Source organism: Triturus cristatus, chromosome 1_2 (genome assembly GCF_964204655.1).
Source record: "Triturus cristatus chromosome 1_2, aTriCri1.1, whole genome shotgun sequence".
NCBI classification, from domain to species: domain Eukaryota; kingdom Metazoa; phylum Chordata; class Amphibia; order Caudata; family Salamandridae; genus Triturus; species Triturus cristatus.
In genome coordinates, this window is record NC_140580.1 from 1,116,316,847 (window position 1) to 1,116,335,595 (window position 18,749).

The window sequence follows — 18,749 nt, forward strand, 5'->3', positions numbered from 1 at the left end:
AGTGGAGCAGCCACGGACAGAGGGCTGGGGAGCAGCTGTGAGGGTGGAAATGATAGGGGTGGGGGTGGACTCAGTTGGAGTGGATACAGTTCCAAGGAGAATCCACCCCACCTGGGAGAGCTCACTGGAACTGGACTCGGACAAAGATGTTCCAGCCGCCACGTCGGTCAGCTCCTCAGTGGCGCTCCCATCCCCCTCTGTGCCACTGGTTCCCTCTTGCTCACTGGCATCACGAGAACCACTGTGGTCAGCTGCTTCCCTAACAGTAATGGCACTGTCTCCCTTGCTGCCCTGGTCTGCTGCGGAAAAACAGATTAGAAAACAAAATTAGCTGAGATGTTGATATGTACATGGTACATAAGTGTAATAACAACTCTACCCACATTGGCTAACAATAATAATTTCTACTTGGATCATAGCATTAGGTCCTGCAGAGTCAATAGCACATTACTGCTATCTAAAAGACATGTGTGCATTCTCACATAATGGTGTCAGGAACACAGTTTGATGCAATGTCATGTTTATCCTTCTCAACATCTTAACCACATCTATGTACCAGCTGATGTTTTGTCTCCCACTCCTGATGCCCTCATAGTATACCACATGTGATCCAAGGGAGAATAAACCTTCTACTAAGATATGGAAGAACACTGCAGCCTTATTATACAACATACAGTGATCTCTCCCTATTTCAGAGCTTGTGGGACAGCAGGTGCCCTGCTTCAGTTAACATAGTTTGATAAGTCACCATCAAGATGGAGGAGTAATGGAAGAGGCCAGTTCACACGGATCACATTACTGTTGCACATTTGTCCATTAGCAGATGAAGCAGTTCTAAGTGTCACATTTGTAACTCATAAAGAAGTTACACGTGGGATATAGGCACAACAAGGCAAAATGTATGTCTCCAAGTATTGTGTCATGTCAGCACAGTGCAATTAAAAAATGTACTGTAGGCAGATTGCAACAATTTTAACAGGTTGCCATGTAAACACAGCTTATCACACTGCCAATGACAATGACTTAATATTACTTTAGGGACATGTGGCTTACCATATCACCAAGCCAGGTAGAATGATTGTGTGGTCACAATCCTAATGCCTAACATTTTACTTAATACCTTTTGACAACACTATTTGGGGCCCTCTAATAATTCAAGTACTAGCAGCATGTTGTTCTTTTGGATTTATTCCATCATGGTCAGATTCAATCTTGGTCCCAATTTCTAAGAAGGGAGACCGCCACAGTCCTATATGATACAGACCAATATCGCTGTTAGACTCTTTAGTTAAGGTGCCCGGTTGCATTTTATTGAATAGACTACAGGTCTGGCCGAAGACGCTGGTATTATAACAGAACTAAAATATGGTTTCCGACAGGGCTTAGGTACGATTGAGCAGGCATTACATTTAAATATTATTCTGGGAAAATATACGTGGGCCAATCAGGGCAAGCTATACTTGGCCTTTGTAGACCTCAGTGCTGCTTGTCATTGTGTTATGCATGATAAATTATGTAGGATTTTGGAAGACTTGGGTGTGGAAATTCCACTCATTGACTTCATGAGGCAGCTATATTGCGACACTAAAGCTATGGTTCATTACGGAATTAAGGGAGAGTGCACTGCAAAGTTTGCAATACGGAAAGGGGTAAGACAAAGATGTCTTTTGGCCCCTTTTTTATTTACACTGTATATTCATTGCTTAGGCCAAGTGTTAAAGAGGCAGTGTCAGGATTTGCCACAGATTGTTAAGCGTCCGATACCAGCCTTATTGTACGTGGACAATGACATTTTAATGTCCCAACTTGGGCTTCAAAGAGTTATAGCCAGCTTTTCAACACTTATGCATAACCTGGGCCTTCGAGTGAACACTTCTAAAACTTGTAAAAATGTAGAAAAGATAGCGCAAAATGGAGAGATATATTTAATGATAATAATAAGGTCGAATTCACCAATAGATGTTCTTATATGGGCATTCTTTTCGACCATAGGGGGACTTGGTCCCAGGCTTTCCAAGCAAGAAAATTACTATTTTCGGAAACCACTGCCGCACTAGCTAACTTTGCCAGAAAACTGGGAAGACTGCCAGTCGTCGAATTATTACAGATTTATAAAACAAAATGTGTCTCAACTGCTATGTACGGGGCTGGCATATGGGGCTATGCCAACACCCAGGTCTTGCAGCTACTCGAGAATGCCTTTTTTAGGTATTCGCTGGCAGTCCCAAGTAGCACAGCCACCCATGTTTGCCATTTTGAACTAGGGATGCTGTATTTATCAGACCGTATAAAAATTCAACCTGTTTTATTGTGGCACAAGATTTGTTCTACAGTAAACACTAGTTTTAACCAGGATATTTTAAATGACAGCGGAAAATTACAGGAGGCGTCTAGTATCCCTTGGCTACAATACGGTAAAAATTTCATGAAAGACCTTGGGCACCCTGAATATGTCGACAACCCTGGCAGTATAATTACAATCCCAAGAAAAACATTCAAAACTAACTGTTTGATGCTTTTGGAGACTAATCGATTTTCAACTGAAATTTTAAAGCCCACGGTACAGGAGAATCAGAAGTTATTAAATACTTGTAGCATACAGCCGTATCTTAAAAATGTTACCGGGGCCTACAACAGGATGATGTTTACCCGTTTCCGATTGGGGAACTTTCACAGGTTAATCAGCTTCCCAGTCATGAACGACTGGTCTAGTATTATGAGTATGTGCCCATGTGATGATATGTCTTCGCAATCAACAAAGCATGTTATTTTATTCTGTACATTTTATTCTGTTCCAAGGAAGAGGTGGATTTTACCTATTTTAAGGCAAATAGGCCTCAGATAATGTTGTCCAGCGTTTTTAAAATTACAATTTTTAGAGCATGAAGTGTTCACTAGACCTATAGCCTTATATTTAAAAAGTGTAATTAGATGCAAGAAACCTATTGGCATGTGGATCTGGTATTTTAACCTATGTTACACTCACTATTTTTATTGTCTTTTTGTAATGCTGCTCTGTTTTTTAATATCACGTGATGTACTGTGCTTTTATGATTCATTTTCTTTTAAATCGAATAAAGCTCATTTGAATTGAATTTAAATTGACAACACTATTTCTTATTGTGTACATCCTGCTGATGTCCACATCTCACAAGGACAAGGCAGCCTATCCCTCCCTGATAAATATCATCAGTCACATATTGTCCAGCTTAGATGCTGTTGTGTTCTTCTCCTGAGTATATCTGCCCTTCTCAGATGTCGGTGAAGCCACATTTCCAGATATTTGAGTTACAGTGCTAAACCATAGGTTTATTTGCACACAAAGATTAATGTCCCTTGTTACAATCATCAATACTGCAGTGAATGTGTAACTTCCACTTTCATGGACTTACCCCCCCCCCCCTACAACCTAACACCTACTTTGTTAGGCACTCACAGATATCTGTTGTCACCTACACCTAGTCCAAAACATGGAATCAGCTTAAATTTAGATAAGATGTATTCTGTCACTCACTTATGGTAAGGTCCAGTCTGACACGTGAAATCAGTACACATAAGTATGAATATTGCCAGCTGCTACATTGGACAACAGATAGCACCAGTGCTGTTTGTAAATTGTTTAACACAGCTCAATCTCCACTTACCAAGGCCTGCAATTACACGGTGCCTGCTACCTGGTTGTATTGCATGGCATGTCACAGTCAAGTTCACAAGCATCAAATAACCCTTAACGTTTTGTTGTCTCAGAGAACATGGCAAACAATGGTATTTGTGATTAACTATGTTGAGCATCACAGAAATATATAAAGGGGCTCTTTCTTGCACACTGAGTTGTCATGTGCCTATTATACAATGGAATTGCACTACTAGTAATACCCAGCTTCTTTTAGTCTTACATGGCCCTGATTCAAGGGACCTAACCATGCAACAACTATTGTTACATATGCTACATGATACACATTACATGGGCCTCGATTGTCGCAACACCTAAAAGTTATGACACTGGCTGTATAATACCATGCATGTACCCATTCTGCAAAGTTCATCAAGGCACATAATCACCCCCTCCTTGCTGCTGTTTGGTTCTTAACTGCCCATCGACGTCGGGATAGGTCACCGCCAAGAAGCGACACATTAGCGGGGTCAGGGTGCAGTGCGCACCCCTCCTGCCTGGAGGTGTCAGTCCCAGCTGGACTTCGGCGATCTTCTTCGCCCAGCCTTTCAGGTCCTGCTACCGTTTGCAGCAGTGGGCACTGCGCCGACGTGTAACCCTCAGGGAACGCACCTTCTGTGTGATAGTTCTCCTCAGGAAAACCTTCTGATGGGCGTTGACCTGTAAGGATGACATGGTATCAGACACTCAGTACCCATGCAAGATGTACATATCCATGTACTTTGTCACATAGGTCAGGAATAGCTATCAAATACAATATCCAAGTTAGCAGACTACAATTCCCAACACAGTACCTGTTGTCAAACATGTAATCTTAACTTATTTCATGACACATTTTCATTTCCGGTTGACACCACATTCTAAGCTGACCATGCCATAAGTGACCATGCAACACCTCTCACTACACTATGAATGGGAGAACACGTTTCATGAAATCTCATAACTGCTCACCTCTGCGCACCTATGTCGTCTGCAGAAGGGAACAGTAGCATTTTTGCCCTGGACATACACCTAACTACTATGGTGATTTACCAATCATTACACTGTGTCAATAACACATTGCTGTTAAACCTGATCTACACGTGCCGTGAATGGACATTATGACTCATACATCTGGTCACCTTCCTACATCTGACATAACCATTTTGGAGCACTGTGATTTGCCAAGTGAGGGCTGGTGACATGACTGACATAACGCTGATATTGCATCAAGCGTATGGAGTTGTTGGGACTGTATACAGTAACAACTTAACCACACATGCAAACGACATTTCGCATTCACCATTAGAGTTAGTTTAGCTATGACTTCACAAGCAAATGTACATTGAAATGTGACAGAAAACAAGGCAACATCATGTCAAACTGATGTGCACATGCCTAACTAATACAACATACGAAGTTTGTGGTTGATGATGAGATATTCACATGAGAACAGTGATATAAATTCCAGACCTGTACTGACACGTACAACAGTGAACGTGTCCATCACATTTCCAAACACACTTTTAAACAATTGGCTACAGAGTTAGATGCGTGTCTCATTGCAACAATCTGCCATATGTGCATGTTTAGCTGACATTTAAAATATGTATCCTGTCTGAATTGTTCTCACCTGCTCCTCTGGTGTGCCATACATCTGCTTGTACAAGGGAAGGACCGTGTCCACCAGCATCTTCAGCTCCTCTGGTGTGATGGCAGGAACCCTGGACCCTGTACAGCGAGACATTGTAGCTCCCAGAGGATGTGAACAGCAGAAGGATGGGGAGGCCCGTAGAAGTGCAAATTCTGAAGGCAAGTGATCTGTATTGCAAAACGCAATACTTATATCCAGACTGCATACGCGGTCTTCTGTGCGGGCGGTCAAAGGGATAGGTCTGTGCCTGTTGCATTTTCCGAAATCATCCAATGGATTCAATTGCTGACTGACACTCCACCTACCACGCGGTTCAAAATATCCGACGGTCCATGAGTAAGATTGCTACATTAGCAATGGAAGTTTATCGCATCGGTCTTCACTGCAGGCGCACACAATCAGCGAGCCGCAACTGTCACCATAACAAGTTGATGCCTATGGCTGCGTCCGCCTCGGTTCTGAACCACCTACCGTGACTTTTGAATGAAGGTTCAGTTGGGGGAAAAAGCTTGAAAATTTTGTTGTAGGTACTACACCATGCCTGGATGCACCATATTGCGAGTTGAAGGAGTATACAAATCAAATGCCCACATTGACATAAAGAAGTCACCTTGAGCGGACCATGAAACACTTGTTTGCAGGCTAAACCAACATGAAAGTACACAGTACAGTTTCTGATTTTTACCTTTTTCTCAGGCAGTATGCGGCCCATGTCCATTTACAGGTATAAATACACCATATAACAGTGTTGGAAGCTACTGTCACCCAGTGTGCGATCTGTGTGATGTCCATGTGGAAAAGGGGGTGTGTGTCTGATGTACAGTATCCTACTTTCCCAGAGGGCCTATACACTCCGAATTCAAGCACCCTACTCAGACATTGTAACTTAATGGGACATTGAAAGTGGCCTTTGTGTACCATACTTAAGTGCACATCTGCACTTTGAGAAAGATGTACATTGTCATTGGGTTGTGTATGTCATTGTATGTGCAATGTAGACATGAAAGCATGACAGTGTACACCATGTTACCTTTGTCTGCATGAAGTGCTGAGTCAAACTCAAGATATATGTGGTGTACATGATGCAACACATAACATGATCCTACTGTGTTTATGACCAAACTCGCTCAGTCATTAGACATACCTAAGTCATGTGTTCTTGGCTTGTGAGATTTGGACTATGTCCTGCTTGATTTGGCATAAAAAAATGGTGTCACTAGCGATATGAGTCAAGTGTACCTTCCTTCCTGTGTACATATACATTTGAGACATAATCAGAAATGTCATGTATGCTGTGGTATGTTTAAAATATTTTTGTAATGTGAAATCTAGTTTGCACTGCCATGGACTGTTATGTGTGGTTATTTGGTCTTAGGTGTTTGTCTAAGTACATGTTGCTGGGTACATTGTGATCTAACACCTACTGTGTTAACACTCCACACATAGGTATCTCGGAGGAGCAGTAAGACAGCCCCCTGTCTACAGGCCCTTTCCTGACCTACAAACCATGGAAGAGAGGGACGTGATCAAAAAAGTCTGTCTCAACAAGGCCACAATTTGTGAAAGCAGTTGGCACCTTCATTGCGTCCACATCGCTACTATCCTACACCACTGACGCCCAAAGTTAAGGTCATGGCAGTACTGTATTTTTGGCAACTGGGTTGTTCCAGTACACAGTAGCAACATCTGGCGGAATGACCCAGCCTATGTTAAGCAATGTACTTTGGGATGTACTGCAGGCATAGACCAGACACATGGACAGCTACATCAAGTTTCCCAAACCAGGGGAATTGACCAATATCAAAGGTGAATTTTATGGGTTTGGGCGAATCCCACATGTTATTGGAGCAATTGATGGGACACATATTCTTGCCTTGATTCCACTACAGGCTAATCAGCAAGAATATCGAAACAGGAAGCACTTCCACTCAAGCAACGTACAAGTGGTGTGTTTGGCAGATATGTGTATTTCCCAAATCTGTTCCCAATTTCCCAGATCAGCCCATGATTCGCACATTCTAAGGAACAGTGTCATACCCCGTTTGATGACTCAACTACTTCCAGAGTGGGCCAGGCTTCTTGGTAAGTAATGTGTTTAATGATGTTTGTTGTGAGTGATTCAGTGTGTCTATTTAGTAAATCTTTGCTTGAACGTTGTACTCATGTCTATCTTCCATTTAGGAGACGCAGGATACCCCAACCAGCCATGATTACTAACGCCATTGTGGAATCCAGTCACTCCAGGAGAAGTCCGCTTCAATGAGGCCCATGGTAGGACATGGCAGATAGTGGAGCCGAATTTTGACCTCCTGAAGGCAATATTCCACTGTCTTGACAAAACTGGAAGAGCCCTACAATATTCTCCTGGAACGGTGTGCCAGATCACCGTTGCCTGCTGCATGCTGCACAACCTGGTAATTAAGAAGGAACTCGCTCTGATTGAAGATGAAGGAGACCAGCAAGTGTCACCGGCTGAGAATCGGGACTGGGCAATGAAGTCAGTGGTGAGGAGGAAGGAGTTGACTTGCGCCAAAAGCTTATCAACAACTTCTCTTCATGACTCTAAGTATTCACAGAGATGTATTTCCAATTCCATGGTGCTTGTTGTTGTGTAGCTGCATGATATGTGTATGTACACATGAGAGTGTAGGATAAGTGTGCCAATGTTTATGCTGGACAGGTTTGGGTTATGGTCATAGTTACATGCACACTGTGTCATTTAGGCCTAACCAGTGTTAATAGTGACATTGTTCTGGTTGAAGTTTCAGTTTGTTATTATTTGTAAGACATAATTTGCCCATATCGTATTTAATTTTGTTGTTTCAGTTCACTTTGCCATGTCATCAACTGAGGGGGGTTTCTGAGTTGTGCCATCACCAGGCATATGATGCTGTGTCTGAGTGCAGCCTGGACATGGAATGATCCTGGGAATGTATGGCACAGACTTTAAGGATACATAACTGTTATGACACCTGTTTGCAATAGTAGGAATAGAAGTTGCTACAACACCAATGGACTTTCATCCCATCGTGTGTACTTTGTTTTACAATAAATGTACCACCATGTGCTCAAAAAACAATGTGGTTGTGGGGATAGACCATGGTAGTTCCCATTCATATCACCTAGACGATCAATGTTGGAAAACTTGATGTAGCTGTAGATGTGTTTCCACCTTGTATGTCACATTGCAAATGCCACACCACTGACATATGCTTGTTACCTATCTTAAGATGCAGTACAACTTGTTGTAATGGGACCAGTTTGCACTGGCCAGTAGTACAGTTGTGTGTGCTCTTCTTTTGTCCACTGATTGTTTATGGCATTTGAGGTGCTTGTGATCTTCTACCAGGTGTTCACAGAAAATAAAATGTGTGTTTCACATTGAAGTTTGCGTTGTCTGATATAGCTCCTTCACATTTTTTGTCAAGTTTTTTTAACATGACAAACTAATTTGGTGGCATAGATTGTTGAGTGGGATGTCATTTTGTGATGATTGTTCATACAAATGTCTATCTGTGAATATGACAAAGGTTTGTATGATACACTGAATCTGTATGACTATCTTGTGGTGCCACGATTGATTGACTTTGTGGCACTTAAGTTACAATTTACATGTACTTGTTGACCTAGGTTGATTACTCTTTCATCAGAGTGCTTAGGTGATACTCACAACAATTTGAGAGAGATATCAAAGGCACAACATGAGCTGGTATTGATGTGCAAAGTGTTTTTGTTTATAAAACATGGTGGATAAGTGAAGACACAGAATATGAATCAGTGATAAAAAAAAATGAAAATAGAGAAGTTGAAAGTGTTGTTAAAAAAATGAAAATAGAGAAGTTAAAAGTGTTGTTGGTTGAAATCTAAAAAGTCATAGCCACAGTTATTAAAATCCAACAGTGTACTTCCATCTGATGTGGAACAGTTGGTATGAATGAATAGTCAACAAAGTGAACGGGAAGTGCACAAAGAAGGATATCAGGTGCACCTTTTTTTACTGCCTGGGGGTTGTGCATTGCCATTTGACCCTCCCTTATCTTTCTTTGGACAGCCCAACCCACATTTGGGAGGGGCAGGGGGGGCACAACTGCTGGCTCCTGGGATATGGAGGATTCTTCACCAGTCCCTCCCTGTGGCTTGGGCAGATGTGGAGACGTCGCACAGGTGTGTGCAAATGCCTAGCAGAGGGTGGAACTGATCTCCCTCAGCACCCCTATGACCTCGTCCATTTGCTCATTGAAGCGCTTGAGTCTTTTGTCTTGGGAAGTCAAAGTTCTGGAGGTGTTCAGAAACCTGGTCCATTGCTCCCTCGTACCCCTCATAGGCATCAAGTACCCGGGAGAAGTTGACTTGGGCATCAGTGGCCCCAGTTGATTGGCGATGGGGATCCATACATTCCCCCATCTCCTGGGACAAATGCCACTGCTAAATGTGTCTCTAAGTGGAATGTCCCTAAAATTGTGGAGAATTTCTCTCACTGGCCTGTCCCTCTCCTCTTCTGGAAATTCTCTCTGCAGAGATGTCTCCCACTAGTCTAATAGCCCTAGGTGGTAACCCCCAATATATTTCCCCTGGGATAAGCTAATTAAAGCTTTTGTATATGTATGAGTCTGATCATAAATTAGTCCTGAAGAAGGTGGAGGATAACATATTGTGCCACTAAAACACTGCATCGATAAACATAGGTGAGATTACTGTTTACACAATTTATTGGATTTTGATGAGTAAAGAATTGATGTGGAAGAACAGATTTCAACTTAATTGTGCAATGTTGTTTGATATGTGGAGAAGATATAGTTTGACTTTGGGTTCTCACTATTGTTGCCAAACTATGCTTGATGTGTTTAGTCGGCGTATTGTTATGAAGATAAAATGTTAATGACTAATCATATTTTGATAAAAGCTCAAGATTAGCGACACTCTTCAATTTGTGCATAAACAGTTGCAGCATAGGTAAGGGAAAACAATAATTTGTTGTTATTCCCTATCAAGTAATACCTGCATTGTCACACACGTGCCTATAAATACCTGAAATCCACCCTCTTGATCCCAGGTGAGTTGTTACCAATTTTTCAAAGAGAGGCAATTCTCTCGAAGCTGCCGGGTGCAGGTTCCAGGTGACTGGGGTGCAGGTATTGCAACCTGTCGGTTTATTTTACCTTGAAGACTATTTTGCATTTCTCAAACGTTTTAATTCGCCCTTGAAAAAATATATCTGAGAGGATCATGAAGTCTTCTTCCTCTATTTCTTAAAGTGCACCCCCCCCAGAGTGTGTGCATGCCCCTGCTCTTTCTCTCGCAAAAAATACCTTTTTTTGCCCACCTCTAAACCATCCTCTCATGACCTTAACAAGCGATTTCCACTCTGTTGGCCTCATTTACAATATTTTGACCCACGACAGCGCAGCAAGCCTTCCTGCTGCGCTGCAGTGCGTCAAAAGAAAAGGGCAAGAGTGCGCCGTATCTAAAAGATACAGCGCGTTTCTGTCCATTTCTCCTGCGGCAGCTCACAATGGGCTGCCGTGCACCAACGCCGGCATTCTTGCAAAACGATGCAGAGGTGTCAGCATTGTTGGGGTGACACCTGTACTTGCCTTCCTGCACAAAAACAATAATGAGAGGTGTTTTCCTCTTTCTATGTGTGCTGCCGAATGCAGCACACATAGAAAAAGAAAAACAAGGAGAAATAAAGGTATTTCTCCTCGTTGCGCCTCCCTTACGCCTCCCAAGGGGATGAAGGAATCTGACACATTTCCAAGTTTACGAAGCCTTGTAAATCTGGGAATGCATCAGATTCCATGGATGTTACACAGGAACACCCACAGCAACACCCATGGAACGCCTCTTTCATGCAAAGAAATGAGAAAAAGGGGCCCATATTTACAAAGTCATGACAAGCCATGCAGGGTGGCTTTACGTGGCCTTGTAAATAAGTGAAGCACCGGTGGCGCACTGGGCTTGTAAATAAGCTCCTGTGTGCCTATATTTACATCTCTACCTTCTACCCCTTTTCTCTTCCTCACCTCTGTCTCTACCTCACGCCTCTCTCTGCACCACACTGCCCTACTTCCATCTCACCTCCCTGTATCTCTCTCCTATCTACTTCATCAATCCCTCAACCTAATTTCTCTGTTTACCTCACATCTCTATCTTTCTCTTTCCCACTACCTCGCTCTCCCCATTCACTACTCCCGCATCCTCATTTCTGTAACTCACATCACACAACCTCACCTCTTTCTTTATACACAAACTCTCTTTTTCCCTTTCACTACCGCTTACCATCCCAGCTCACATTTATCCTCCCCATTCACTTGCTACCTCATCTTCCACCAACCCTCTCTTTCTATCTTTGTTCCCGTTACCTCACCTCTGACACTACCTTACTCCTTTATCGCTACCCCTCTTCCTTTACCTCTGTTTCTGTCTTCTCTCTCAACATGCACACATTCCCCGAAAAAACACAGTTAAAATTGAGCTTTGATTCTGGCTCAAACACATAAAGCCACGGAAATTCTCCAGTTATGGTCCTAATGCACACAACACATTCATAACCTGGAGTCTGCGCTTTTGTTGTTGTTTTCGTGCCATTGGCAGACAAGTGTTTTGTGCCTGGCAGGCAGTGCAAGTTGTAGCACGTGTTGTGCGTTAGAAACAATGAGTGGTGGATTTCTATGGTTATATGCATTTGAGCCAGGCCATTGACTTAGTTTTTAATAGTTTTTTCACAGAGTGTCATTGTAATTTTTTATTATCTTGTTATTTTGCAACCCACGCTGCTCCTATGCCACCGCAGGAGGACCAGCCCTGCAATGCATTCCTGCGCATCGCCTGGCGTGGGCAACCAGTCCCCGCTCAGCATGGCTGTGGGCCTTGGACCGTGGGAATGATTGCAGGGTAGGACTGCAGCCCAAGTGCCAGGGTTGCCTTTGGTGAGGCCTTTCATCTTTTTTCTTCGATTCACAAATTCCAAATATGATTCATGAATCTCACGCAAGCCCCACACCCTGACGCTTACTTCAGAATTGCATGTCCTAATTCTGAGCAGTGGCGGCTCCTCCGCTATGGCGCAGGAGCATCGCCTCACTGCTTTTGAGCACTGCAAAGCACGAAACATAAAATGATAATAACTTTGCGTTATTATCATTTTATTCTTCGTGCTGCTATGCGGGTGGGTGGGTGGGGCTGCAGTGCTCTGTAAGCAGGGCAGGGAAGAAGTGGTTTGCCCACTCCTAAGTGCGCAATGACTGTTTGGTCGGCCCTCTGTGGCCGGCCAAACATTCATGCACACTTTCCCTGTCCTCCATGTAGGCTGCATTACAGCCTGCATGGAGAACAGTGTCATCCCTACAGCCCCTGGCTGAGCGTGTGCATGATACGAGCATGCATGTATGTACAAGTAGGCATCAGTGCCACCACTAGGTGGTACGGTAACCACAACATGAGAAAGGAGAGAAGCGATGACTTTAGAGCATTAAAAATATTTTAACACCTCTTTCATAGGGTCTCCAAGGTGGGTCCATTTTTACAAACAAGATGGAGGCAATGAACCTCATTCTTGAGTCAGGCATCCCACGATGAGCTTGTATTCACTTCCCATTCCCAAGCACTTGACTATTTTTCTTCTGTCTCGTACAGGCAGAGTCCCCTTTAAAGAGGTTGCAAGCACGCCTGTGTGGTGAGATTGTATCTCACTGCAAGAATTTTACCCACTCATCTCAGGTTTTTCAAATGTTTCGCGTGAGGCGCTGGTTGTTCCTGTGCCCTTCGCAAGGGGGATGCATGTGCCTATGCCAGCAACTGAGCTGCGATGCCTTCTGCACGGCTAGAACTCCCACAGGACATACCTTACAGTAGGCCACGCTAGATAAGGGGGGGGGGGGGGTGAAAGCTTTGCAGGTTTTTCTATGAATTGCACATTCAGCAGCATGCTGTTTAGAATGAACGCTTGCTGTACTTTGGACTATGACTACAGTGAGAAGACTATCTTTCTTCTGGACATGAGTCTAAAAATGCATGGGTCTGTAGGCGGACTGCGGAAAGCAGCCCACCTGCTGCAAAATACCTTTCTACCTCATCTTTCATCGTACTGAAAGGGCAGGTTTCTAAAAGACTTCTTGTGGGCATTCTGAAAGCTTCCCTGGGAATGCATTCCACCCATTGCTTACCATTAGCTTTGCGCTTTATAACTGATATTTTCTGGATTTCTATTTGCTGGCTTTATTTGTTTTAGGCTGTCCAGCTTGCCTTCGTCTCTCCCGTGGAGACAAGCTTGTCCACCATCGTTTCTTGTATTGTTCAACGAGACCTCTCTTTCTGTTAACAGGGCTTCTCATTTTGTTCTTGTCAGATTTGCTGTGCATTCAAAGACAGCGGTCAATGTGAGGCTATGTCTTTCGAGGGAACTTGGGGGAGATTTACTAAGCTTTTGCGCCGTGTTTACGTCACAAAAGTGACGCATATAAGACGCAAAATCTTTTTTTTGTAATTTACTTTCCAGCCCTAAACTTGTTTAGGGCTGGAAATACCGTCAAAGTAATGCGAAGCAGCGTATTGCGCTGCTTCGCGTTAGTTTGCGCCATGGGGGCGTACCAAGAGTGGTGCATGGGCGTTCACATGCAACCACCCATGGTTTCTCCCGCTAAACCCAATTTACTAAAAACAGTAGATTGTGTTTAGCGTGAGAAAACTGCGCCCTTTTCAACTAGGCGCAAGGAAGGAGAAATGCTTTAATTTCTCCTCCCTTTTCAGACTTTGCACGGGTGCTGCACTGTATCGCACGCATACAAAGGGGGAAAGCTTTCCCTTGTGTCGAGCATAGTATTTTGTACAGGAAGAGGACCCTTCCTGTACAAAACCTATGCTCAACTCATGCACACACCCAAGCGCTGCAGCGCTAAAGTTGTGTACATGGCGCACGACAGCTGTAATTGGCGCCGGCGCAAGGGGAAGGGGAGGAGAGAGCCATATCTTTGAAGATATGGTGCTCTCCTGCTCCCTCCCTGTCGTGCAGCGCAGCCTCATTGGGGGCTGCGCTGTGTTGCGTGACTTTATGTAAATCTCCCCTTGGTGTTTACTTATAAAATGTTTTTTCTAACTCACAACAAAATTTAAATGTCTGTAAATAAACTGTGCAAATATTACAGAATATATAAAAATTAGAAATGCATAAATAAAGCAAAGTTGTTTAATAATTTGGAAGTGTGGTGAAAACAAATATTTTAATATAATCAAAACAGATCGGTTCAATAGGTGATGCTATTTTCACACATTTTCGTTTGTGCGCTGTATAGTTTTATCAGTAAAACTGTATGTGAAAAAATAATGGTCATTTCATCTGCACTCTAAGCCACTCCACACCACTCCACTCTATGACACTCCACTCTACGAACTTCCACTCCACTCTTCCACTCTACCACACGGCTCTCCACTCTACAACACGCCACTCCACACCACTCTAAGCCACTTCACTCTAGGCCACTGTACTACTATCTACATCACTCCACAACACTCTACTCTATGACACTCCATGCCACTTTACTCCGTGCTACGCAACTCCACTGTATGACACTTAACTCCACGCTATGCCACTCCACAATACACAACTCCACTCTACTGACCCTCCAGTCTAAGCCCCTCAACTCTATGACACTCTACTCTACTCAACTTTACTCCACTCTACGCCGCTCCACTCTATGACACTCTACTCCACTACATTCTACTACACTACACTCTGCGACCCTCTACTCCCCTCAATGCTACTTCACTCTAGGTCACTCTACTCCACTGTACACCATTCCACTCTAGACTCTATGCCACTCTACAACAACCTACTATAGGCAACTCTAAGACACTACTCTACAACACTTTATTCCACTCCACACCCCTCCACAACACTCCACTCCCCTCCACTTAACTCCAATCTTCGCCACTCTACGGCAGTCTTCGCCACTCTCTACGGCAGTCTTCGCCACTCTCTACCACTCTTCGCCACTTCACTCTACGACATTCCAGTCCACGACCCTCTCCTACACGCCACTAACTTTTAGCCTTGCTGAACAGCAACCACGCTGGTGTACAACATGGTTAAAACACATTGGCAAAGCAAATAGCTCTTGCATGTGAAACCTATTGGTTTTGCCAATGCTTGTTCTAGGAGCTAGCATTGCCACTGCTTGAGTTATTTACAGAAAACTAAATTAATAATGGGATGGAAGTAATCAGAGTATATCTCTTATTAATATTAGTTCAAATAGCACTTTTAAGTTTTCAAAAATACATTCTTTTTGTGAACGAGCAAACACAGCTATTGCAGAAGGCAATGAAATGGCAGAACCTTGGGGCTGGGTTGGCAGCTTCTGCCTTGTATATCTATCTACCCCAGCATCGCTATATATTCAAGTGCCTTCTGTCCAGCTTTTCTTCAGATATGGGCTTGGAAAACAAATCTGACGCTATAAAAACAGACAGCATCCCCATCACAGTTCGAGACAGATACCTGCTGAGAGCCTTAGAATGTACTTTGTACCCTGATGCAAAACTGCACCCCTCCAGAGACACACTGGCCCCATAGTTACTGTCTGCTCTCTTTTCATTCATTGCTTTCCTCTTTAAATCCTGCATGTTGCACAGTGCACTTGTCGCTGGTGACCACCCAGACCACACACCAAGAAAGAACATATTCCACAAACAGAATAAAATGCAGCTAAAAGGTATTGTGTGATATCAACAAAAGGATATTATTATCAGAGAGCTACAGCCGTATTCATCCAAACCAAAAAGAAGCAAAGGGCGGGCTTTAACCTCCCAAAACAACAGCTCCTTATTACGCATGTGCATACTTGGTTACCACAGTTTTATAAATAAATATAATGTCTTTTCTGCCACCCCGCTAGGTCAGTTCATGCACGTTTTCGCCAGACTGCCAGATTCTTCTCACCTGCTCCGATGACAGCCGCCTCTACATCTGGAATGCCAAAAGTGGGAAACTTCTATGTAAAGTCAAAGGTCATACAGGTAACAGCCATGTCTACAATTACCTTTGCATGTAGTTGGCCAGCTGGAATTCTGCCTCACAGAGGCCCCGATTATGAGTATGTCGGTGTTTTCTGACCAGGGATTGGAATCCAAGACCGGTTTCGCCCTAGTTATGGGCTCATTAGTCGGATACAGCTTGGTTCCAGTGACAGAGTTAGCATGCGACCCACGTCTGGGCATAACTTGGGCAAAACAAGTCCTAGGTGCTGTAGTGTCTTGACATTATACGCACTAGGACCCTTGTGGTTCTGGGCTGCATCCAAACAGGAATTACGTAATCTTCTAGGAGGTGTTAAGGTGGGTTCATAAAAGTTTGGACGCAATGCGTGCAGTGTGTGATGGTATGTGGAGGAATAAAAACATCTGTTACAGAGATCTGTGTGTGGCATGTTCATTTGCATGCTTCCGGGCTGGGGAAGATGCTACAGGTACTACCCCGAGCGATTGCTAGACTTATTGCAAACAGCCTCCAATCACCTTTAATGTGTTTCATGTACTGCCCCAGGTGGCATGGATATGCCATGATGCGGGTCCCGTGCTCACTGTGTCACCGTAACCAAGCTGTACCCAGCTGATAAGCCCATAACTAGGGTGAAACCGGTCCTGGGTTGTTTGTGTTCCAGTTCAGGGAGGACGTCACTTGGCAGTTTGGCTGGACTGTTCCCATTGGAGCAGTGTCAAGACTGATTTGCATATAATAACAAAAACAGAGAGGCAACAATAGTAATTGAACATAGATAAGAAAGAGGTTCTTGAGTCTTCAATATTGTGTCTGTATTCTTCTTTAATATTCTTAATTCAACACATGTGCAGGCAACGCATTTCACCCTACACAGGGCTTCATCAGGGTAAGACACGTATGTCACAGTAGATTTTAGAATGGAGTACAGCGTCATCAAAAAAAGGCGAATGTTGAGGTGTAAAACCTTCCTTATGCACTTGTGTGAGTCACGTCCGCCGCATGGATCTTGGTTGAACTATGCGTAGTGAGGAACTACGTGTTTAAGGATAAAATCCAGCAATGAAGGCTGATTAATCACTTATTCGGGCATCATGAACTCCCTCGAGTCCGAGATATGTTCAAAGTAGTGTGGGCCGTGTACAGCTCGCCTTCCTTTTCGACGTTGACAATGGACCTGGAACGCCGACGGCATTCTATTGAGGTGGGCAACATTATATAAAAAGTTTTTATGTTTACTTGTGTGGCTAATTGGGCTGGGCGGCCTCGAATCCCTTGGCTGCTTGTCGAGATTATAGTGTAGTTTCTGATTTGCATATGGTTGGGTCCAAACTGATGTGGCATACTGAGCAAACGAACGATGGGTTGGAGTGCTAACCCGAGCTATTACCAGTGGTTAGATTTATTGCAAGCAGCCTCCCATCACCGTTTGTGTATTTCACGACTTCGCAAGTATCCTGGTCTTAGGTCGACTATGGAGGGAAAATGATAACGTGAGCAAAGTTTCCACTCCCAGCTCTTCAGTTTTCTTTTATCCTGGTACTGGTGCACATGACCTCTTCGGTGATGAGTAGAAATGATGATGAAGGTACTGGTTAAGACAGCCAGTACTGATGGCCAATCCTAGTCAGCTGCATGTTTGGAATGTCCATGGGCCCCTTCCATCATCCTCAGTGCTTCCTGCTCTGTTGACTCTCCTGTAGCCAGGCTAGCTCAGGAGGGTGTGGAATGGCTCTCTTTGTAGACACATTTCAGAAGAGGACGTTGGTCACACTCAGGAAGGAGAAGAGTCACCATGGACGTGGAAACCTGCACACTTCAAAGGAGAATGGATTGGCCATTGCTTCCACTCTCAAGAACACCTGATTTCAGGGAGGAGAACAGGAGATGTGTGCATGAGGGTTGACATCTCCATGAGGACACTAGTCATGCACAATGAAGACCACCATCTTGTTCAGCACACACATGGTGTCAAATGGACTGTAGGACTCACCAGTCCAGTCCCCACAGATTAAACCCCATACACTCGACCTTCAAAGCAGGCACATTTCAAACATGATGAAGGCACAAGACCCCAGTTATTGAGAACCGAAGAGAACTCTACACCAAGAAACTTACCGGGGTACAGATAAAAAGGCTTCTACTGCTCACTACGAAATGTGCTGCCACCACTGTCAGTCAACACAGCCTGTGGAGCGAGGACTGCAGCCACTCTCAGTAAAAGGGGATGTCTTTAGATGCCCCCACTGACATCAGAGCCCAGCTCTGTAGTCAGTGGGGTCACAAAAAAGGGGAGAACCTCCAGAGGGCCTGTTGAGCTCATTGGTGTAACCATACAAGTGCTGTCCAAAAACCTAGAAGGGCTGAGCACAGCTTCACCACCTGCCATGTTATCGATGATATTTAAATTATGTGCATTCTTATTACTGAAGAAATGCAAATAGACAGTG

At 43.9% G+C, this 18,749-nt stretch overlaps 1 protein-coding gene across 1 annotated transcript in view; it reads left to right on the forward strand.

Annotated features, from left to right (window-relative positions):
- Window positions 1–18,749, forward strand: part of WDR38 (WD repeat domain 38) — a 149,294-nt gene that overhangs the window by 94,465 nt on the left and 36,080 nt on the right. The window contains exon 2 of the mRNA XM_085613765.1: window positions 16,199–16,319. Coding sequence (XP_085469891.1) covers window positions 16,199–16,319 — 121 coding nt within the window. The remainder of the gene's footprint in view (window positions 1–16,198; window positions 16,320–18,749) is intronic.